Raw genomic sequence first — 24,377 nt, 5'->3', positions numbered from 1 at the left:
TTTTAGTTTCTCATGCTAAACCATTGATTGTTTCAACCAGAGAGTATCTGTTGAACTCTATGTTACAGGCATGAATCTTAATCTTTCTTCAAGGCAAAGGTCTAAGTTTTTGGTACAGCTCTGTCTTCAGTACCATCCCTCATATTTCCCCCCTCCCTTTCTCTCTTCTCCACGTATCATTTTTGAACAGATTGTTGCCAACGCTACATCTCTAAGTAACTTAGAAATAGTCAAAGTCATGATCTGTATTTCTAAATTTTCGACAACTCATGAATTTTAAGTGGTAGCACCAACTAAATATGTCAGAAAAAAGAAAACCTGGCAGTACTTAACCTCTCCCATAAAACAGAAGAATGACCAGCAGCTAGCAGTGCTACTTCCCTACTTAAGGCTATGCTCTTATTTCACTTGCTGTCCATCTGTTCACTCTGGCTACAAGCTGGGACACATCGCTTGTGTTCTGCAGGACTTCAGAAAGAGAGATTGAGCAGTCACCGGATCAGGCCGGTTTTCATTCAACCTGCGAAGGGTCTCTCAGCCTGACTCTCATCCCTCTGTCACTTCTCTTATTTCTAGATTTCTAGAGCAGGCAATCATTGATATGCTCGTGTCTGTTTTTATTATTGACTGCTATTAATTGAAAGAGCTGTGATTCATTGTCACACACATTGATGATTTTGGTTTTCTTCATAATAGCATCTCATAGTTTTATTACACATATCTATCTGTCACACCAAAATAAACACTAATTAAGACCAGTCTTTGTTTAGCTATAAGGTGACCTTCCATAATCTACACCCTCAGTTTCTGCCTTGTGTGAAAGGGAATGTACTGAGGATTAGAGACATTTGCTCAAATTAACATTTGTAAGCCTCCTTTTTGAAAGTAATGATTTCATTTCTATTTATTTATATATATGTTACATATCTATATATATAGCTTATATGACCTACTAAAGATCACCTGAAGGAAATTATTCAAATTAAAAAAAAGAACACCTATTTTTCCAGAGCTCTACCCAAATGTAGCCTTGTATGAATACAGTCATGTTCTGTTGCAACCATCCACCACACCCACTCAAGTAGAATCCATTATTATTCACAGCCACTCATTCACTCTTGCTCTGCAAAATGTCATCAGCTCAAAGTAAAAATCCATTTTTCATAGAATGTCACAAGTATGACTCCCTATCTACATTCCATTATTGTCTTTTGTTGTCCACACTGTGACATTTGGAGAAGTTTCTGCGAACAGCCAACAATATGATTTGGGAGATCAAGTTCTGTTATATTTATTTTATAAACTGTTCAGTAACAAGAGAAAAATTAGGAAAAAAAATCAATCTTTTAAAAATCATTTTCTTAAACTAAAGAAAATTTCAGATCTTTTGGTCAACTTTCATTATCTTTATTGCAAACAATAATGCTCAAAAGCAGAGAGAAAGAGAGAGAGAGATGGAGAGAGACAGAGAGAGAGAGAGAAAGACACAGAGAGAGAAAGACAGAGAGACAGAGACAGAGGAATGCTTGCCATAGAGGCAGGCTTGGGGGTAGGGGGTGTCAGGAGAGATGTGGGGGTATTAGTGGTGGGAAATGTGCACGGGTGGAGGGATAGGATAGGATAGGTGTTGGAATATTGTATGACTGAATATCATGGAAGTTTTGTAACTGTATCTCATGGTAATTCTGAAAAAAAAATTAAGCCTTTTGGCCAAAAAAAAATGTTTACTTAAAGATGCAAAAATCAGCATCATGTTGTGATACTTTTAAAATGAAAGAAAAACTCAACAACAGAAAGCATCAGTGATGTAAATTTGCTTGAAAGAGTATGCCAAGACATCATGTGTTTATGCACTAAGCATGTCAAATTATTTTTCTCCTATTCAGCTGTCTCGAAGAATTGCAATTCAAATATCCTTGTATATCAGGTAACCCTAAGGAAAACATGCAAATTTGTTGTGACAGTATTTCTGATACATTACAATACAAAATTATGGACAGTGGAAGAAAAGAAGTAGAAATTTAATTTTCTTAAGTAGCATTGAAGGTTTGCTTAGACTTGATTTTCTCACCTATTAGTTACTTAATTAAAATCATAGGTGTGAAAAAAATTTAATTTTTTGGTCCTTGGCATATTTGCAGGGCAAAGATCAAGAGATTAGGCATTGCTTTGCAAAAATTTTAGTGCACATTAATTTCACGTGTTGTCGTTCCTTTTCAGTTATTCTGAATTCACTGTTTCTGCAGAAACATTTTTTAATTTTTTTCCATGATTTTCTTTGTGTGTAGAGGGGGAAAACCCAGCAGTGCTCATGCTCTGTGCTCGGAAATCACTCTTGGCAGTGCTCAGGGTACCATAGGGAGTGCTGGAGATGGAAGCTGGGTCAGCCACCTGCAAGGCGAGTAAGTGCCTTACTGGCTGTCTATCTCTCTGGTCTCCATAGATACTAGATTTTAAAGAGGAATGAAGTATTGAAAACACTGAGCAACTAATTGGTATTTTTAACTGTCCTCTCGGAGGGTGCAGGGGATGCTTCCATCAATTTAAGGGTGCTTTTTGCAAATGAATGTCATGCTTTTTGGGCCCTGTAGTGTGGTTAACCACCCAGGTCTCCTAGTGGTGGTCAGGACCTCTAGGGCTATTCCAGGTGATGCTTAGAGGACACTGTTGTGACCAGGAACTGAACCAGGGTCAGCTGCATGCACCCTAACCCCTTTATGACTCCGATTCTTCCTCATTGTTTTGTTTTGTTCTGGGGCTACATCCCCATGGTGTTCAGGACTTATTTCTGGCTCTGCACACAGGAATTACTTGGGGTTCCGGGGACCATATGGGGTGCCAGTGATTAAACCTGGGTTGGCCAAGTGCAAGGCAAGCACACTGCCTGCTTTACTATCACTCTGTCCCTCCTCATTCATCATTGACCTTGAAAAATCATTTTTGTATCTCTCCATTCAGAGAATACTATCTCTAGGAAAGTGATTCCCACAACTTCTTTTGATCTAAGAATAAATAATAGTCATTCACAAGGAAGCAAATCTAAATTTGCTTTGATCAAATCCATACAGAGTCATCCTTATGCTTTTTGGCCACACCCGGTAATGCTCAGGGTTTACTCCTGGCTTTGTGATCTTGGATCACCCCTGGTTGGGTTTGAGGTAACATATGCGACATATGGTGCCGAGGATTGAATCCAGGTCGACCCATGGGAAGCAAGTGCCCTTTCCACTATATTATCTCTCCAGCCTACGACATTCAGGTATTTTTCAGAGCATATTAATGCATTCTTTTTGGGGTCACACCCGGCAATGCTCAGGGGTTACTCCTGGCTCATTCACTCAGGAATTACTCCTGGTAGTGCTCGGGGGACCATATGGGATGCTGGGAATCGAACCTGGGTCGGCCGTGTACAAGGCAAACACCATACCCACTGTGTTATCGCTCCAACCCCTATTAATGCCTTCTTATTGGTTACTGGTAATGCTACTATTATTTTGTTCAGTGATTATTTTACTTCTCTGTGTGAGTTTTAATTTTCAAGTTCTTTAATTACCGTCATAGTTATTATTATGTGTGGATTAGTGTTTAAAAATTACTTAGGAAGGAAGCATAATTTAGTATAGTAAAAAGAGATTAGGAACTATACCTGGGGGGGCGGGTGTCTAGCTCCAAATTGCCTTTTTTTGTACTCCAGAAGGAAATAGAATCTCTTTATCTAGTGTTTCTTTATGCAGCTCTCTTGTGTTTGTGCCATCAAAATTATTAGTAGTAATAACTAATATTTATTGCATAATTTGCATGTCAGTTACTCTGCTAGGTATGCATGCACTTTTCTCATCTTAATTTCAGAAGATGCCATGTAGTATATCAGCTTATTGGCTCAGTAGCATATGAAAAAGATGGGCAGAGAAATGTTTTGCCAGAGGTCACACAGTTAAGTGGTGAAGCACAAATTCAGACTCTAGCAGAGTCTCCCAAACTTACATGATCCCCTCCTCAGAAAAAAATTATTTGGATCTCCCATACCCTTAGAAATCTACCTTCCTTAAGAAAATAAACAGAAAGCACCCCCCCGACCACCATCCAAGTGTGGTCCACATTCTTAAACCCTGCTGCCTCAGATTGTGCTTGTCTATTCTTAGTATGGCTAAGGTACAAACTCTGCAGCTAGATCCGCCTTCACATCCCAGCTGTATGATTGCCCAGATGTATCATCTTTTAAAAAAGATGATAAACCTCACTTGGCCTCAGACGTATTCCATCTGTAATATGGGGATGGTGAAGGTTGCCAGCATTAGGACAGTGACCATGCGCTCTAGCTGCTTATCGGACTGGCCTACGAACAGCTGGAGAGCACAGACTGCAATGCCACACATCTCTCCTCTCCAGCTTGGAATGTTTAATAAAATATTAAATATTTTAATTTTAATACTAAACCTTGAGAGCTTGTTTGGAGGTTCTAGCAGGGGAGTACACCAACTCGTAAACCCTCGACCGGAGACCGATGTCCATCTCTATTCGGGGAAGGCCGTCCTCTTCAACTGAGCATGCAGCTTCGGGAAGAAGGGGACTCACCTAGCCAGCCAGATCAGGCAAATCAACCCTACCGATCAATGGGGTGACAGATGTCGCAGCCAGATCGGCCTCACTAAACTGGGCTGGAGCGATAGCACAGCGGTAGGGCGTTTGCCTTGCAAGCTGTTGGCCCAGCCAAGCCAGTTTTGATTCCTCCACCCTTCGCGGAGAGCCCGGCAAGCCTGGCAAGCTCCCTGTGACATATTCCATATGCCAAACACAGTAACAACAAGTCTCACAACGGAGACGTTCCTTGGTGCCCGCTCAAGCAAACTAATGAACAACGGGAGGACAGTGCTACAGTGCTAATACTAAACCTATAAATAATAATTAACTAAACATTTAGTAAATTATTTACTAGTTATTAATATTAACTATTAATGACAGAATAGTAATTATACTATAAATAATTGTCAATACATCAAATTAGTAATTGATTAAATAATGGCATTAATTTAATAAAAATCAAATTAAAATGAGACAAAAATACCATGTTGAACACATGTTTAAAGTAGTAAGTCAACGAGTGAATGACAGATTTTTGAACTTGAAAGCTGTATGAACAAGTGCTTAACTTGCACAGATTTTGCTTGGTCAAGTGAAAAGGCACACTTCAAATGAATCTTCAACTTATTTTCTTCTATATCTGACAGTAGCTTCCAAGAGTTGAATTATGCCTCTAGTGTGATGTACTGAATTTAACAATTCAATTGTTGAACTGGAGTAACAGTACAGCAGGTAGAATTTGCCTTGCATCTGGCCAACCCAGGTTCAATCCCCGCATCCCAGATGGTCTCCTGAGCACCTCTAGGAATAATTCCTGAGTGCAGAGTCAGGAGTAACCTCCGAGAATCTCCAGGTGTGATCCAAAAAGTTCCCCCCTCCCAAGAAAAAACCCAACCCAGTTCTTTAAGTTTGAACGTTTTCCCCCACCCCTGCCCCATCTATGTCACTGAAATGATCTAGAGGTATTATGCCCTATAAGAATCCATTCCTAGAGTGTGTGAATATGTGAGTGGATGTTCCCCTATACTTTGGTTACAAGCTAACAGGGCAACACTTCTTGCTTTCTAAGAAGTGATCTGAAGTGGGTTCTTTCCCCACAGAGTATTTCAAGGCAGAAGATGCTCTTAATCTAATCTTTCCCAATACATGTGCTCCTTCTGCCTTCATTCCTCGTATTCTGTCAGAAACTGGCAGTTAATAGCACTCAATGTCATTTATCTTACTGTTTTCAGGGCTCCACAAGGAGATGTGAAGTATGGTACTGAACACCTCACAAAAGATCTTTGTTTCTTCCCACAGAAATCTATCGAGGTGTTTTTTTTTTTCTCATGAGCTGAAGTAGACCCCAAGGAAATGAAGCTTGGTGTTTTACCACGGAGCCAAAAATGTGTATTTAAACTGAGCTTCCACATTGGAGAATGTATTCATTATTCTGTCACCCTCATCCTATTCATTATGAAAACTCATAATCCCATTCATAATGAAAATAAAATGCTCCTTTTATAGATAAGCAGGAGATTCTAGCACCAAGTGGCAACTTTTGATAGATCCATTTTCCAGGTCGCAGCCTGCTGGAGGGACTAAGTTGGTCACTGTCTCTGCAGACCCTTTTTTTGGTGATCTTTCGTAGTACTAGAATGTAAGCCTTAGGAAGAAAGAGGTAAGAATTGGTGTCCAAGTTCAACAGACCAGCCTCCTTAATTACAACATGAGAACGGTGTAGAAAGGGCGATATAGTGACAGAGCAAGGTCCCTAGCCCTGGACCTGGAATGAAGGCACTTCTTCCTTTAACCACGCACTGTGGCTTGATCTGCTCCGACTATAGCACTCAGTCCCCTGCAATCAGATTGCTGTTTCCCTGTCTCACCTCCAACTCACACTTTCCCCAAGTGGATGATACTGCTCCAGTCATCAGGGGAGGGAGCATTGGAACCCTGGAGGAGCATGTGTAGAATGGTGCAACTAGGGGTCACTCAAATCACAATTGAGTGATTTACTTGAGAAGGGGGTGCTAGGCCAAATAAACCTGGAACCACTGCTCTAATTCAACAGCAGTTGGATAATTTCTTGAGGAAAATTTCAGAGGCTCTAATAAATGCCCTAAGCCTAGGACAGTGTTTTTTTTATTTTATTTTATTTTTATTTTTTGACTGTTAGTCAATAAAGATAAACAGAATATGGGAAGGAAGAGCAGATAACATGGGTGCCTTGACAGAGCAGACCTGAGTTTGGTGCTAGGCATCCCCTGAGCCTGGCATGAAGTGATCCCTGTACACAGAGCCAGGAGTGAGCTCTAGGCATAGATGGTTGTGGCCCTCTCTGAAATGAACAAGGTAAGGTAAGGTAAAGGCCCTCCCGTTGATCATCGATTTGCTCGAGCGGGCCCAGTAACGTCTCCATTGGAGACTTTGTTGTTACTGTGTCTGGCATATCGAAAAGAAAAACCCTGGAGCTGTCCTTTGTATATTCCAGCCTTGCTAAATTTATTTATTTTTATTTACTCAAGATTACTAGCTTTTTGATTGGGACTGGGGCCTCCTCCACCCAGATCCCCCACCTTGCAGTATGTAGGCGTTACACCCACCAACTGCCCCTGGTGCCATGTAATCCCATCAATGACCAAGACCCAGAGACTATAAAACCCAGCTCCTGGGTCATCTTATTATCTAGTTCTTACTCTGGAGAACCTGGCAGGCTACCAAAAGTATCCTGCCCACACGGCAGTCTGGCAAACTCCCCGTGGGATATTCAATATGCCAAAAATTAGTAACAATGATGGGTCTCATTCCCCTGACGCTGAAAGAGCCTCGAATGTGGCACTTTTTAAAATCTCAGGGTTAGGACGAGGGAGACGTTACTGGGGCCTGCTCGAGGCAATCGATGAAAAACAGGATGACAGTGATACAGTGATACTAGCTTTTGATCTCTGATCTACTCTAACAGTAATAAGGATAGAGCACATAGACAGCCTCCATCCCTCCCCAAAATGTTAATAATCACACAACTCACCCACCTTGATAAGTACAACTTGTGTTTGTTTTCCCACAGACTTCCGATTCCATGAGATAAAGAACTCACCCTTGTCCATAGCTGACATTTTAGCGGCTGCCACAATATCTAGCTCATATTAATAATGTTCTATTCTTCAAAAGTAAACATGCTTTCTTTTTATTATCTAGCATGATTTGGGATGAGAAAAACATTTCGGTTTTTTCCATGTCCTGGGATATTTTCAGAACACTATCAAGAACTACCACATATCATGTTAAGCACCTACTTTATAACACCCTGCTTGCTCTGTTATAGTATTAAAGTTATTTAATGAAAAATTATAGCATTGCCACTGTTAGAAGAGATAGGAGTTTCTATTTGGATAAATGACTTTCAGAGTGGCAGGACCAATACTCAGTCCACCTTTTTTCATTGCAAAGACTAGGGCAGAGCTGAGAAAAAAGTCTCTTCTATTAAAAAAAATAACTGAAATACTAAGGTGACTGTAGATAAGATACTTTACGGTAAGAAAACAAAGAAAAAGCCTTTAATTATCAAGCAGAGATTATCAAAAATCATAAGTAATTATATTCACTCAGGTCCTCAAATAAATTAGAATAATTAAGTTACCATTAGGAAATCTAAAATCTAAGAAATAGTTTAAAGATAACCACAAAAAGTTATTATTGAAACTTGTGAAGCCTTAATTAATTGAGCATAATTAAAATATTGGGGGGAGGGACAAGCTTTAGAATCCAAATTTTATTTAAACTGTGTCCTATGACCATATTTTATTCATTCACAGAAAGCAATTTGCATAACTAAAATCTTATCTTATTTCTTGAAATAACTTCAGAAGTTTTCAGTTTTGGGGATCAGGCTCTCAGTTCCTTTTCTGGATCTAAGTATGCATTTATAAAGGAGTTACAACACTAAGAAATACGATACCCACCTACTTTTAATCCAGAGATGTAATCAGTAAAGTGATTACATTTATGCAGGTTTTAACTGTGGAAGTATTAGATCGATTTGCAGAAGAAATTGCCTTTTTGGCATTTGATGTTTAATGATTACAGCTACAAATTTAACCAAGAGTTATTGAATTATGACAATCAGGCCTAAATGATCTGGGATAATAGTTAACATTTATTAAGCATGTTTTAGTGCCAGGAACTGCGATTAAGCACTTTTCATGGATTTAATATATCTCTTGCCACAGACCTATGAGGTGATTAAAACCAACTAGTAGGATGAAGAGGTTTTTTGGCGGGTTTGAGGGTCACACCCAGTGGTGATCAAGGTTTATTCTTGCTCTGTGCTCATGGATCATTCCAGGCAGGCTGGGGATCCATATGGGGGATAAGGGATAGAACCTGGGTTGACCACTTGTAACGCAAGTGCTCTAGCTACTGTACTATTGCTCAGGCCCTAGAGAGGTATTCTTTTAACCCAAAGATTTTCCCCAAGATGTATATGTTAGCCATTATTCCACACCATTCTCATTAGAACCATTCATTATTTTGCAAATGAAGAAACAGAGGCCACAAGGTATGACAAGCTAAAGGTCACAATTAGAGTTTACAATGCTCCACTCAACCATTCCTAATTTGATGCACTCTCCTTCCAACTCTCTCTATCTCCCTCTCTCCTCTCTCTCTCTCTTTCTACCCACCCTTCCTCCCTTTATCTCCTCGCTCTCTTACTGGAGGCTTACTGCAGTTTCATGCTCTCATCAAAAGTCATTTGCTCCCTTCTCCATACCTCGAGTGATCTAATGACACTTACCAGTACTAGACTGAACAATTCCAGAGTCCACTGTTTGTCCAAGAAGATCATACTGGTTTAGGCGTGATCCATCTTCTGCTACTACCACGGAGCGAGCTGGCTCTCTGGTCCACTCATAAACAACCTCTGCTCTTGTATAGGCATCTAAAAACAAAGAGTGGCCCATAGGCATTGTGTCACCTTCATATTTTCTACTGGGTGATTTCAGAGGGCAGGTTGGCAAAGAACAGCCCCTTAGTTTAGTAAAACTAAAACTAAAATTCCTGATTCACTCAGTTTTCAACTCATTCTTACAGAAAATAAAGGTCTTAAAAGTCAGGGAACCTTTCTGTGGAGAGAATATTGTAATGAACTGATCAAATAAGATTTCCTGATCCCGGGGCTGGAGAGATAGTACAGTGGGTGGGGCACTTGCCTTAGTGAAGTAACCTCTGAGCATCTCTGAGTGTGACCCCGGAGATGGATGAAACCCCGGAGATGTTTTGTGAAACAAAACAAAAACGAAAAGGATTTCCTGTAAAACAGGTATTGTGATAGAAGGAACAAAACACAGCTAAGTAAATAACTACCTAATTTCAAATAGTTTCAAGTGTGGTAAAGCCAGACACACCAGCAATCAGGTCAAAAATGAAGGGCGTGGCTCTCCTTCAAGGGAGGAACTTAAAGGGTCAGCAAAGAAGTGACAGAAATACAGAAGTATGACAAATGAGAGAGTTTTCTGGATGATTTCTTTTCATAAGGCTGGCAAACGGCTGAGCTCTTTGAGGGCAAATAGCACACCAATATTGCTACGATGATGAGCACGTGAGATGAAATTTGATAGAAAATAGTCACCTAAGTCTAGATTACGAAGGCTCAGCAGGTCAATAAAATTCTATAAAAAGACTTTTCTTCGGGGCTGGAGAGATAGCACAGTGGGTAGGGCATTTGCCTTGCACACGGCCAACCCGGGTTCGATTCCCATCATTCCATATGGTCTCCTGAGCACTGCCAGGAGTAATTCCTGAGTGCAGAGCCAGGAGGAACCCCTGTGTATTGCCGGGTGTGACCCAAAAAGAAAAAAAAAAGAATTTTCTTCAGTTTTCAGTCTTAGAAATGTCTGATTTCACTTCCTTTTATTTAATTTTTAGGGAATTTTTAGGGGGCACACCTGGCTATGCTCAGGGCTTACTCCCAGCTTTGTGCTCACTCCTGGGTGTGCTCGGGAACTGAACTCAGATCATTTGTGTGAAGGGCAAGCGTCTTACTCCACTGTACTATCTCTCCAGTCTCAATAATTTTTTTAGTATTTTTTAATTTGTTTTTGGGTCACACCCAGTGGTGCTCAGGACTTGTTCCTGGCTCTGTGTTATAGATCACTCCTGGTAGAGCTCAAAATGCCAGGGATTGAACTCAGATTGGCCATGTGCAAGAAAAGTGCCCTACCTGCTCTGCCCCTCTTTTAAGCATTTCTAATAAAATTGTTTACTCTGCTGGCGGAGAGAAGATAGAAGGGGAGAAGGAGAAAGAAAAGTTAGGTCAAATAAACCGTTGTACTTCTCAGTTAATTTTACTTTGCCATGTGAATTTTCAATCTAGCTATTCTGCCATAGAATAGATTAGATCATATTCATCCTTCTCTTTTAATCATGGAGAACATTGGAAGAGGAGGAGGTGTATGGAGAAGGAGAAGAGGCATTCCATGCATGTCATCAGACATGTAAATATGAAAAGAGTAAATATAAAAATCATATGATCATACCAATTGATGCAGAGAAAGTTTTCAACCAGCTTCTGCAGCCATTCATGATAAAAGCCCTCAACAAAATAAGGGTGGTAGGAACCATCCTTAAGAGAGGAAGGTCGCCTATAATAAGCCCATAGCCAGTATCATTCTTAATGGTGAAAAACTGAAAGCATTCCTTCTGAGATTGGGCATCATTCCAGCTCTACCTCCACTTGTATTCAACATAGGATTGGAAATCCTAGCAACAGCAATCAGGCAAAATAAAGAAACCAAAGCAATCCAAATTGGGAAGAAGTCAAACTATCACTACTTGCAGATGACGTGTAAATATATATAGAATTCCTTTTTTTTTTTAAAGAGTGCACCCAAAACTGCTCCTGGAAACAATAAAACCCATTCAACAAAGTGACAGGGTACAAATTCAACACAGAGAAATCTGGAGCATTGCTATCTGCAATAATGAACTAGAAGAGAAAGAGATCAAAGATTTACTTCATTCAAAATAGGGCCCCATAACATCAAGTACCTAAGGATCAAACTTAACAAGAGACCTGAGAGAGCTGGTATACCTTGAAAATTATCAGTAACTTTTAAGAGATAGAAGACATTAGAAAATGGAAAAAAATATTCCATGCTCATGGAAGGGAAGAATAGTGTCAAATGATCATCCTACCTTAATTATTATATAGATTTGATACAATCACCATCCAAATTTTGATGACATTCTTTAAATGTCTTAGAACTGTCAGAGCTAGGACTGATTCCTGGGCATTTCTAAGTATGGCCAAAAAAATTAATTAAATTAAAATTAAAAAACCTTGATCATTGTAACTTTTCCTCATTCAACAAATACATTATATTAGGTCTTGTGCTAGGAAATGCTGAGCAAAATAGATTCTGTTGTCCTGTTTCATGGTGATTCCAATCTTCAGATAATGCAAATGTTAATAAATAATCCAAAGCAGTATTTATTGCTGTGATAAGTGGTATAAAATAAGTAATGCATTTTGAGCAAGAAGACTGGTGTACCTAGATGTAAATGTAGATAAGGTCATCAAGGGAGTAGCTAAAAGATAACATTTGTGCTGAGATGAAGAGAGATCAAAGAAGCCAGCCATGTTACAAACCAAGGGAAGGGCAATGCAAGCAAAGACAAGAACACATATAAATGCTTGGAGGTGGAAAGCAGTGGCTCATTTATTTTTCGCTACCTCAGTTTTATTCTGTGAAACATCATTTTCTCTTCATCATCTAATTCTCTCTTCCTCAAATGCCTACAGTTTTCTTCTGGCTTACAATGTGGATAGCCTTTGTGGTTTGCATTGGCAAGTTCATATAGCTTTGATTAATGATCTGTGAGTAGATGTCTGTTAGGATTTAGGGATTTAAAAAAAAATAAAGGCGGGGCCGGAGTGATAGCATAGCGGGTAGGGTGTTTGCCTTGCATGCGGCCGGACTTGGTTCGATCCCCGGCATCCCATATGGTCCCCCAAGCACCGCCAGGAGTAATTCCTGAGTGCAGAACCAGGAGTAACCCCTGAGCATCGCTGGGTGTGACCCCCAAAAAGAAAAAAAAGGCTTTGCTTTCTTCCCCCAATATTTTTCTTTATCTTGAGGCAGATAATGATGGAAGTTGTATTATATGAAGAGGAAGACGATGTAAGGGCATCTTAAGAAATCATCTTTGTTGAGATGCAGAACTAATCAGCACTCCCCCAACACTGACTTATCTTTCTACTTTTCATATGAAAATACAAACTTTCCTTTTTATTTTTTTATTTTTTAAATGTAGGAGTACTGTTATTTATTCAGCCATTGATTAAGCTGATTGAATTGGGCATGAACTCCACAAACCTTCCTTTTTAAAAGATACTATCACTACTTAAACATTCTCATGAAAGATACACTTAATCATTTAATTCAGTGTCCAAATAAGACCACTTTTAAGGCAAAAGGGGTTGTGCATAGTAGTAGCTGGACATTAGCATAAATCAGTCCTGTTCCGGGCTACAATCCTTGCTCTTTCTGACTGTGAGGTTACTTTGTGGGTCAGCTGAGGTGATGCATATCCCAGTGTTTTATATATCACCAGGCAAACAAGATACACATAATGTACTATTAGAATAGAATTGATAACCAGAAGTAAATGTATCAATCCAGCACATAGAATATACATCACTCAGAGAAAAGACGAGGAGGAAGGAATTATCACCAGTCTTGTTTAGCTGACAGTCTTATTTAGCTTTGAAGTATTTTATCCTTGGGTTCCAATAGAGTGAGATTTATAAATAAGAAAAGTTGTCTCTCTGCGATTTCTGATGCTAGGAGCCTAAAGCCCTTTGCTATTTTCCTTGCTTGTGATCTTCCTACACTACCACTATTTTTCCTCTATGAATCATATCTTCACCAAAATAGTTGCTCAGACTGCTTGTCTAGGGGGAACAGAAAGCTTGTTAGATGGGCCAGGAGTTGACTCAGTGCTCACACGTAAGTTCCCTGCAGGAAACCAGGAATAACAGTTCCCAGTCACTTCCAGCATGCGTGCTCATGGGAAACAGAAGGGGAATGGGGAGCGCCCCCAGAGATCCTGATGCTGGGGCCCTTTGTTCTCTCTGTCCTCTAAAAACGCACTGCATCTTTGCAAAGGTTGAAGCAAAGGAGATTACAGAAGGGATTTATCTATGATATCTCCAAACTGTCAATATGCACACAAATTCTGTGAGCAATCCAAATGCATCTAGAACGTTTCCAACTCTGTGGTTAACATAAATTCTTTCTGGATATGTCTTTTAGATGTTGCCTTTACTGTATAAGAAATGCCTAATTATTGTCCTGGGCCACCTGTCCACTACTTCCAGCTAATAGAGAAGTTGAATTAGTTTTAAGGCCAGACAGGTTTTTGTTATTAATTAAAACAACTATGATGATTTGCATTTATTGGAAGGAAGAGTATCTGTATTCCAGTTGGTTTTCTCTGAATACTATTGCGTACAAATAGCCTTTTCCTACTAAACAGTTAAATGAACGCTTTCTAGGCCACCAGAAAAAGAGTATTATTCATTATGAAAAGCAATTGCAGGAGCTGGAGCGATAGCACAGCGGTAGGGTGTTTGCCTTACATATGGCCGACCTGGGTTCAATTCCCAGCATCCCCTATGGTCCCCTGAGCACTGCCAGGAGTAGCTCCTGAGTGCAGAGCCAGAAGTAACCCCTGTGCATCGCTAGGTGTGACCCCCCCCAAAAAAAAGAAAAACAAAGCAATTGCAGTCAATATCTATTTTAAATTTGTTCTTTGTCATTGCTCCAACAGACATAACTAATTGGCGATCTCCAGCTTAAAATTTTAAGAGTTCTCTAATGAAAATAAAACAAATATACTCACAGCTTCCAAACTTCAGTGGACAGGCATGGGCATCCATAGGAAAGTCTTCCAAATGCATTGGGCATTCAGCTCTCACTGTCAGTCTTATCAGTGGAAACAGAGGAAACAAACAAGACCCCGACAGATTAGATTACCTCAGTTGTTATTAATGTCAAACTATATTCACAAAGCTTGTAGACAGACACACTGCAGCATTAGCCTTAGCTGTTGAAAATCAAACAATAATTACAATCATTGAATCCTATCCATCTTTTAATTATAGAAAAGTAAATGCCACTCAAATTTTGGATGGTATAATGGGTAAGAAGAGATTGGACAGTTCTTGGTTGGGGAGTCCCTACCTCGTGGTGGAGGGCAAGGAGCATCCTTACCTCATGGTGTACAGCAAGGTCCCATCCTCTGTGATCCGCAGGAGTTTGTTGGGCATAGTCATGTTGTGAGCCACAGACTTCTTTCCATTGTGGAAAAAGGTGTCCGGAGTCCAGATTTTACTTGCCATTAGGTTATTCAAACGTAGAACTGTCATGGGTCCTTTAAACTTTAACCTTTCGTCCTTCCAGCTTTGACGGAAAAATACATCTATTGTGTATTCCTAGATAATTTTGAAAGATGGCAGAGTTCACTCGTATTGTATTTTACAATGCAAATACCTTCCACAAAAAAATGCATATATATTGTTTTGCAACTGTAAATGCAAAATATGGACCAGGTGATGTTTCAGAAATAAACTCATAGTAGCCAGTACACATAGGTACCAGGTGAATGAACACCTGATACAATCATTAAAAATATGAACCCCCTGAAATATTTCTTGGTCAGAAATGTTCTGCAATTATCTCTGGAGATCACTGAAGGAAAATCTCACCGTAATCTCAACCCTGTTCCACCACACCAGAATTTTAAGAGATGGAGTACGTTAAAATAAAGGCATAAGTCAGGTTACAAGGTTTTTCATGTAGGAAAATATTCAAACTAGATCCTTGCATTATAAAGACAAAAATGTTGTGTTTTGAAGGGCCCTCTCATGGACTCTGCAATTGATCATCTGTCTTCTGGTAAAGCATCTCATGATTCTTAAGTGGGTGATAAAATCCCATCTTTTTGCCTAAATATTTTTTCACAGTATCTGAACTTTTAACTATTTGAAAAGTAGAATATGAATATAAGAAATCAATTTCACTAGCAATTTGGATCTGTTAGAGAATGCAAGTGTGTGTTTGTTAGTATGTATGTGTAAAGGACACATGAGGAATGTGTGAAGCTCATCATCATTCACAGCCAGGGAATCTATTTATTTGAATAAACACAGTATCCCTTATGGCAATACCCAAAGACAAACATCTGCTAATCTGAAAGCAAGCAATGCAGCCTACCAGCTCCTAAAATTGAAAGGGTAATATCCATCTTCCTTGCAGTGCTGGCTAGACTCACACTAAATTTAGAACCCAGTGGTTTGAAATAAATATGACCACTTTCTACATTAACTTTAAGTCTTCTCCAAACTGGAAGGGAGACTAACTTAAAAACACCATGCCCCATTTTACTCCTTAACCCTAATGCCTATTGCAGCAGAAAACTAGTATTTTAAAATCCTAATGCATATTGCCTTTAAGACATGCAAATTAAGTAATGTTTAACTCTAAGCATTTTGTACATGAGTTTCCCCATTTCCCAAGGATTCAGATTCTGGAAAGACTGCATGAATGTTCTCTTATCCATCCTGGCATGTCCCTGCATGCATGTGACCTTGCACTACATACCAAACAGCTAACAATTTCTATCAGATAGATCATTTAAGAGATATATTATTAAATAATCTTGGATTCACGGTCTCGGTCATGGTCCTCCCGTTATTCATTGACTTGCTAGAGCCGGCCCAGTAACATCTCCATCGTGAGACTTGTTGTTACTGTTTATGGCATATTGAATACGTCATGGGTAGCTTGTCAGGCTTTGGATAAATTATTTAGATGCTTAATAGATATTAAGCATCAGAAATACTGCTAGCAAAACTGAGATAGAAATAAGGAGTCTTAACTTGATCAGTGTCTCTTCCTTGGAGTTAAGTTACCTTGCTTGTTGGTCAGTTTTTACCTGTGTCTGCCAGATTCAGATGAAAGGCATTAGGCTCTGGCTATGTCATTCAGGAATTCACTCACTAAGAAACATTTGCTAATAATCTGTTGAATTCAGCAGAGGGAGAAACTGTTTAGAATTGGATGCTCAATGAAAAACTCACAGAGGAGCGGAGTGGGCATAGAACGGTATATTTTGCATGAAGAGAGAAAGCAGGGTGGGTGCCTGTGAATAGGATCAGGAAGTAATGAATACAGATTTTTGTTCTCTCGCATTCCATATGGTCCCCTTAGTAAGTTTGGTGTAGCTTACAAACCATAATAATAATAATAGCAATAATAATAATTCAGAGTAGCTTGCCATGGAAGCAAAGTAGATGGATTTGCTCTGGGGTGTGACACTTCTCATCACAGCAGACAGAAGAATAAGATAGGGATACTGTTTTTGTTCCTTAGCAGTCAGCCACTTAAATCTCTATTCAGCTGAACTACCGTAGCTTGGTCAACTCTAAAGTTAATGACCACTCCCAGATCAAGGTTCCCAAAATGTCTAAACGGATATGCTCCCACAAATCTAAAAATGCTGTTTGTAATTTTTTTTTGCTTGCTCCAAGGACCTACTTGTAGAGCATAACCTTGTCCCCAAGGTCATAGTCCATTATACCAAGTGGGCTGAATCCCTTCCTCAGGAAGCTGGAGGAAGACAGGAGAGGAAAGAACTGTTGCGTGATGGCTATTAGTAAGAAGTGCTGAATGACCGTAGGTGGCTCTCTTCCTTTTCTAAGCCCCAATTTCCTATTTTATGAAGTCTCCACTGTTAGGAGAACAGCCTTTCCCTCCCTCCCTCCCTCCCTCCCTCCCTCCCTCCCTTCCTTCCTTCCTTCCTTCCTCTCTTTCGAGAAAGGAATTAAAACAAGTGAACAGCTTGTAAGAATGTAACATAATAAGTTCTTGGGAAGTGTAAGAAATGATTATTTACTTTCCATTCATGTTATTGTAAATTTATGGTAGGTTTCTATGTGACTGGGAATCCCCAAAGGCTATGCCTTCGGAAAGCAGACCTTTGGCCAATGAGAAACTTTTCATAACTCAGGAAGACAGAAACAAGTCACCAGGGGGGACCCTCCAAAAGACTCTTCTCAAGCAATAGGAAGCACTGAAATAATTTGTTCAAGGGGCAGCCTGGGGTCCAGTGTTCAAGAGACAAGACGAAAGTCTCTCCGAGTCAGCCTGTCAGTAGCGTAGGTCCTTGGAGAAAGTCAGCTTTATTCTGAATACGGGACAAAACATCCGTTCTGGTTCTAAATAAATATTGTATTGAAGTGTTCCCACTGCACCATTGATTACCATCTGTGTGTGCTTTGACTTAATACATTTTAAGCACTACGGAAAACAGCGCTCAATGATTGAGCTGCCTGGATATTTCTGTCAGAACCCAGTGCCCTGGGAATGTGCTGTTGGATTGCCAATTAACGGTTTTTAAAATAAAGTTAAGGAGTTGTCCTAATTTTGTTTTCTATTCCAGATGAAGTCAGATGCTTTGGGAGTTACAGTCTCTCGGGATGGACAGCCCGTGTTCAAGTTGCTACACTTAGCAAGCTGGGTCACTTTCCTTCTAGAGATCATGCAGATAATAAAAATACTTAGCTGAAATGTTTGACAGAGGGATTAGAGGACCTAAGATCTATGAAACCCTTAGCATGGTTCTTAACGCATAAAAACAAGCATTCAACAATTCTCTCATACTCTTATTTCGGGAGGCAGAAACAGAGGAGTGATTTCATTTGATGGATAAAGTTAGAAGCAGAGATCAGTCTTGCCTATCTCACCCTTTTCCTCTTTTTTCATTTTCAGCATTTTCTGATCATTAAGGGGCACATTCTCCTGTATTTTTCCATCTTAGAAATTTTAAATGGATAGTCTAAATCCAAGCACAGAGACTAACACTCCATGTCGACTGGGTGGATTAATCTTGATGTTTACACTCTGAACACTTAGTGGGGACGTAAGCCATCATCTGAAGTCTCATAACTAATAGTAATAAAAATTATATTCTGATTTCCATAGGCCTAGCTCTACTGTCGTATCTTTCAAAAGGATTCAGACCTTGAGTCCCATGAATTTTACTTTCTTTTCTGGGGCTTCTCGGCTCAAGCAATGCTCAGGGGACCCTGAGATTCTCAGCCCAGCCATGCGGGCTAGACAGATCCTTGCTTGGCCCTGTATATGATGCTGTTCTGATCTAGCCCCTGCACTGCAGGAGGCCACTAGAGTTACACTTGGCTGTGCTCAGGGGACCATGCAGTGCTGGGGACTGAATTCAGGGCCTAGGAAATTCAAGACATGTACTCCACTCCTGGCACTATCTTCCTAGCCTGGGTCTTATTTTTTTCTTTGTTCACTTTGTGGCCATACACTGTGGCTCTCCTTGCTCTGTGCTCAGAGATTACTCCTGGTAGGGCTCGGGGGACCATATGTTGGTGCCAGGGATCGAACTGGGATCACCAAATGTAAGGCAAATGCCTTAAGCTCTGTACTAGCTCTCTGGCCCCTAGGTCTTTATGTTTTTCTATTAAAATAATATAGACCTTTTAAACTTAATCACTAACTAATAATTCAGTTCTTATTATAACCCAGCAAAGCACCCCATACTATGAATGATGTGAAATGATTAATTTTATAGTTTTGGAGTCACTTTAGGAAAATAAGATATAAATATAAGATAAATAACTTTACAAGAAAATACTACATGTGAAGCCACCATTAAACTGTAATAGTGAATAAATTGACTATAATGCAGAAAGGGAAGGTGAGTTTGTTACTGTATTCATGAAAAAAAAATGCTTTCATGAAACATTTGGGTTTTGATTTGGGCCTTTTTAGAAATACAGGCTTTACATGTGTGCAAATAGAAATTTTCATAAAAATTATATGGCAAGATAAGGGATTTAGAGGCAGAATAATGATAATTTTTATTTATTGAGAACTATCCATGGATACCTTATTTACATAACTAATTTAAAATTCATTAGATGAATGAATCATTATAATAATATAATCATTTTAGTGACTTTCAGGCTCAAGGGTGTTTTTGTTTATTTCTTTTTATTTTGTTTATTTTTTGTTAGGGACTACACTCAGTAGTGCTCAGGGATCTTATGGCTCAAGACTTGCTCAGGGGATTATATGCTGCGCCAGGGATTGAACTTCAAATGGCCACATGCAAAGCAAGTGCCTCTACCACTACAAACACTGTACTAGCTTACAGATTTAAGTGATGTGCTTAGAGCCATGTTGCTGTTAGTTATGAGGTGAGATTTCATCTAGCCTGAAACTAGAGCCTGTCCTCTGTAACCTACACCCCTATTTTGCCTTTTGGAGAGCAAGTCTTCTTCAAGATCACTAAATAGTTAACACTTGGACCAAGTAAGCAAGGGTGCTAAGATCATTTGGGGATACACGTGGAAGATGTGTGAATTTGCAGCCATACCTGTTAGGGATATGTTCAATTTTCTTACTAGTCATAGGAGAGAACAGTGTTGTAGAAGACTGGGTTGAAACTTAGGTAGGTTCTCAGAGAACAGTCAAGTTAGCAAACTCAGCCAGCAAAAGATATTCTCTCACATACTATGTCTATAGACTGCAGTCTCAGGGAATGATGAAACCCGCTGCCAAAATTCCACAGTGATGGCTGGTTTTTATATCATTATTCTTTGCATAATGATAATGGCTGACATCTGTTGAGTGATGTTCTGTGCCACGAGTGTTAAGTATTAATTCATTTAATGTTTAATTTTTATATATTCATTAAATATTTACAATATCCCCATGAGATAATGTTATAACTCATCATCTTAAACAGGAAGAAACTGAGTTAACTTCCTTGAGAATATACCCTTATCAGAAAAGGAGATGAAATTATAAGCCAAACATTCTCATTCAGAAATTCTGTATTCTTCCCTACCATGCTGCTGTCTCATATGCTTCACTGATTCTAATTTTCAGAGTTAGTACATTTAATAACTTGGCTTAAGATCTAAAATATCTAATTATCACTTGAATGAGCGTTCCCCAATTTTGAATTCACAGAGTTACTAGTTCTGTAGAATGCCTGCAGTATCATAGGAAGGAAGGGGTTTTGAAAATATATGATTTAAAAAAACCCAATAGATTAAATATAATTCAGATACTTAGGACTTCTCAGAGTCCTTACCCTGCTGAGACAGGCACATTGAATTTTCACACTTTAGGAAATACGTATGTACAGATGAGACACGAAAATATAGTCAAGCCATTTCAAATTTCTCTCAGTACTATTTTCTATAACTTTTATTCTTAAGTGCTCTGTATGACAATGACATTAGAGGACTTCTGTGGTAATATGGTATTAAAAAAATTCAGAAAAAGATTTAATGACTATATTCTTGATATATTCATAATGATATTCCAGGCCTTTTATGATATTTTGCCAGTGTAGAAGCTTGGTGTGTATAAGTTCGGAAATACTATGTAACATATTCAGAGCAGCATTCGTCTCCCAGTTCTTACCAGAAAAAAGAAAGTCATATTAATTTTAGTTGACTTGAAAAAGGAATTGTGTACTTCTTTCTTATTCTTGGTAATAATTTCACATCCTTTTCAGTTGCTCAGTATATCCCAATAGTGTATTTTAACTATCCATTGTAATTATAGTCTGTTTTTAGATTCATTTCCCTTCTTAAGTCAGAAATAGTTCAGAAATCACTATATTTATAACTCTCCTGCAAAAATTCTGACTGCCCCCAAACCTTGCATCCTTGAATCAACATATTTTCCAAACTAAAATATGAGGTAACTTGCCCTATTTGGCTTACAGACATAAACCAAGGCAAGGCAATCATTTCACAGATGGCAAATAAAGATTTCTGTGGCCTTAAACAGGCCTGATATGAGGAGTAAATGGGTAATTTTTTTAATGGGTATTTTTTTTGTCCGACAAATTTTGCATGTATGTCACATACATATGTACGTATGAGACATAAAAATATAGTCAGGCCATTTCAAATTACTCTCAATACCATTCTCTATATTTTTCATTCAAAAGGCAAATTGATAAAATAACCAATGAAAATCAGAAAGAAACCCAGTGTCACTTACCATATCGTGGTCTGAGACAGGTCCAAAACTGGTGACGAAGATGTCAGTCTTGACTTCAGTTACGCGCTCTGATGAAGCAGGAAATTGGGACAGTGAATGTCTCTCAGCAACCCTTATTAGATCTCACCACCACAGACTCACCCAAATGGGAAATTTATTGGCTTTGATTAGCTATTTCTAAAATTGGTCCACTGTGTAGTCCTGATAATTGACTGCTTACACACGATATTTCACAGTTAATATTTTTCAGTGGAAAAGTGAGGCCCGACATGCCACCTTGGGAAGCAGAGACTTTAAGGAGAAGTCAGCTGCTGCCTAATGAGTTTTTCAAGAATGGATACGCTTTCCTAAATTATACTAAGATCTTTCACATTGTTATAAAAATATGTTAACATATGGGTATGATTTAAGCTTAAATATTCTTGCACAACTTGTTGGGTCCTACTGGTATTTAGGCTACTCTGGGGAAGTTTCAAGAGTACAGTAGCCGACTTCATTAACTCTTTAAGGACTCTTGGGTATGTTTGATAAATGATTGCATTCTTGTACTGAATCATAAGTGAATTATTTGCACTACTCCTTGGGAAAAATCTGACAACTTGTATAAATATCTTCAATTTTGAGGATGAGGAGAACACATTATGGTACAGAAAAAAACTCACTTAATAGGTTCCATTTCAAGTTCAGCACGATTTTATTTTATAGGTCTCTGAGGCATATATATCAACCAATAAAACATATTTGTTGTAGTGTGGCGACAACCCAGTATGGACATTTTTATAGAAATAATGCCTCACACAAAACTAGAAAATACTTTTGCAGAAAACTAGAAAAATTATCTTGCAGAAGAAGAAATAATTTGTTAAACAACTAAGAACGGAAAGAGAACTTTATAAATTTAACTTTCCCTCTAAGTAATATTTCAGAATTAAAAGCAATTGAACTCACTTCCCAGGACTTCTGTAATTCTGAATTAGGACATTTAAAAGAAAACCCAACAGAATTTCTTTCGCCATCGTAATATAAGCATTTTATAATTGTAAAACGTTAATCAATTCAGTATAAATTTTTTTCCTCAGGAGTCCATGTTATACGTGACACAAAATGAATACCTCCGATGATAAAATAATCTGAAAGCAAGGGTATGCCTTTCAGTACTTAATATAACTATTTGTTGGATTTTTCTTTCTTTTGGGGGGATCAACCCTATTGACTTCAAATGTTTAACTGAGTCCCCTGACATCGAAATCATCTGGGGTTCCCTTAAAAAATGTAAAACAAAGGACATAATTTGAAATACATAAGATTGAGAGTTGTACTTTAGGACTCCGTTCCAGCACGGTCTAACATTCTGCAGACTCTGTCAGCAGCCTCATCTGCTTTCATCAGTCATCTCTGCCACTGCCCCCGTTCTTATCCCTTCCATCAGTCATTTGCCTAAAATATACACTGATCACACTCTTTCCATAAATATTTTTACTAAACTTATTTTTTCATATTTTAAACAACTTATTTCATTCTTCTATTTTTTTTCAGTTGAGGGAGATGGTTGGGAATTGGACCATACCAAGTGATGCTCATGGCTTACTGCTGGCTCTGTGCTCTGGGGGTTCACTCCAGGCAGTGCTCAAGCCAGATGTGCTGCTGGGTGTCTAAAACAAGGTTGACTGCATGAAAGGCAAGTTCCTTAAGCACCGTATTGTCTCTCGGGCCAAAAAATAGCTGTTATTTCTTAAGATTTTCTTTGATTTATTAAATATGCACTCATTGTCATAAAAATACAGCAAATTTGATACATTTTACTCATCTGTAACTGAAGGAAAGCAAAACAAAGGAACAGGTAATAGCTGCTGATAGAAAACTCTGGGTACTGGAGAACAAACTGAGAACATCAGATTGGGGGGAGTAGCTAGACCGGATGTGGCTGTGAGGGAGGGAATTTTAGGGACTTCGGTAGTGGTGAGTGTATACTAAGACCGTATATGTCAATACCACTGCAAACACACTATATTATCTATAATATTTCTCAAGTACAAAAAACAAGATAGCAATTAGGCATATTTCCATCCTAAATTCCTTGGTACTTGGTGATATTCTTTACTTGAAACTATTTTATTACCTTTTGATATATGTCTTACAATTAAAGCATCTTAAATATGGTGATCAAAGAGTGTTCTAAAATTTCTCTGTGAATAAATCTTAAATACACAGGCCATTCTGTTATTTCTTTTTTTCCAATTAAGGTAAAGGTAAAGGTAAAGGCCCTCCCGTTGATCATCGATTTGCTCGAGCGGGCCCAGTAATGTCTCCATTGGAGGCTTTGTTGTTACTGTGTCTGGCATATCGAATACGTCACGGGGAGCTTGCCAGGCTCTGCCATGCGGGCGAGATACTCTCGGTAGCTTGCCGGGCTCTCCAAGAGGGGTGGAGGAATCGAACTCGGGTCGGCCATGTTGGCTGCGTGCAAGGCAAACGCCCTACCGCTGTGCTATCTCATGCTGTTTCTAAGAGTAAGTTTTGGGTTTCTCCAAATTTTACATGAGATAATATATGGTGATGATTTTATGGAATTAAGTGCCATCTCTGGAATGAATTGGTGTTTTGGTCATCTTTTTTTTTTATTTTCATAGCAGAGAGATCTCATTAAATATAAGATAGTTGTAAACTGTGTGCCAACCCCTGTCTGCATACTTGCAAATT

At 39.0% G+C, this 24,377-nt stretch overlaps 1 protein-coding gene across 1 annotated transcript in view; it reads right to left on the bottom strand.

Annotated features, from left to right (window-relative positions):
• GABRA1 (gamma-aminobutyric acid type A receptor subunit alpha1) overlaps positions 1-24,377 on the bottom strand; it is a 55,617-nt gene that overhangs the window by 12,247 nt on the left and 18,993 nt on the right. The window contains exons 4-7 of the mRNA XM_056133080.1: positions 21,678-21,745; positions 14,838-15,058; positions 14,467-14,549; positions 9,359-9,502 (exon numbers count right to left, since the gene is read on the bottom strand). Of these exons, the coding sequence (XP_055989055.1) occupies positions 9,359-9,502; positions 14,467-14,549; positions 14,838-15,058; positions 21,678-21,745 (516 nt within the window). The remainder of the gene's footprint in view (positions 1-9,358; positions 9,503-14,466; positions 14,550-14,837; positions 15,059-21,677; positions 21,746-24,377) is intronic.

Source organism: Sorex fumeus, unplaced genomic scaffold (assembly GCF_029834395.1).
Source record: "Sorex fumeus unplaced genomic scaffold, SorFum_2.1 ptg000097l, whole genome shotgun sequence".
Lineage (NCBI taxonomy): Eukaryota > Metazoa > Chordata > Mammalia > Eulipotyphla > Soricidae > Sorex > Sorex fumeus.
The sequence above is the reverse complement of the archived record's forward strand: the minus strand, read 5'-3'. Positions and strand labels throughout refer to the sequence as shown.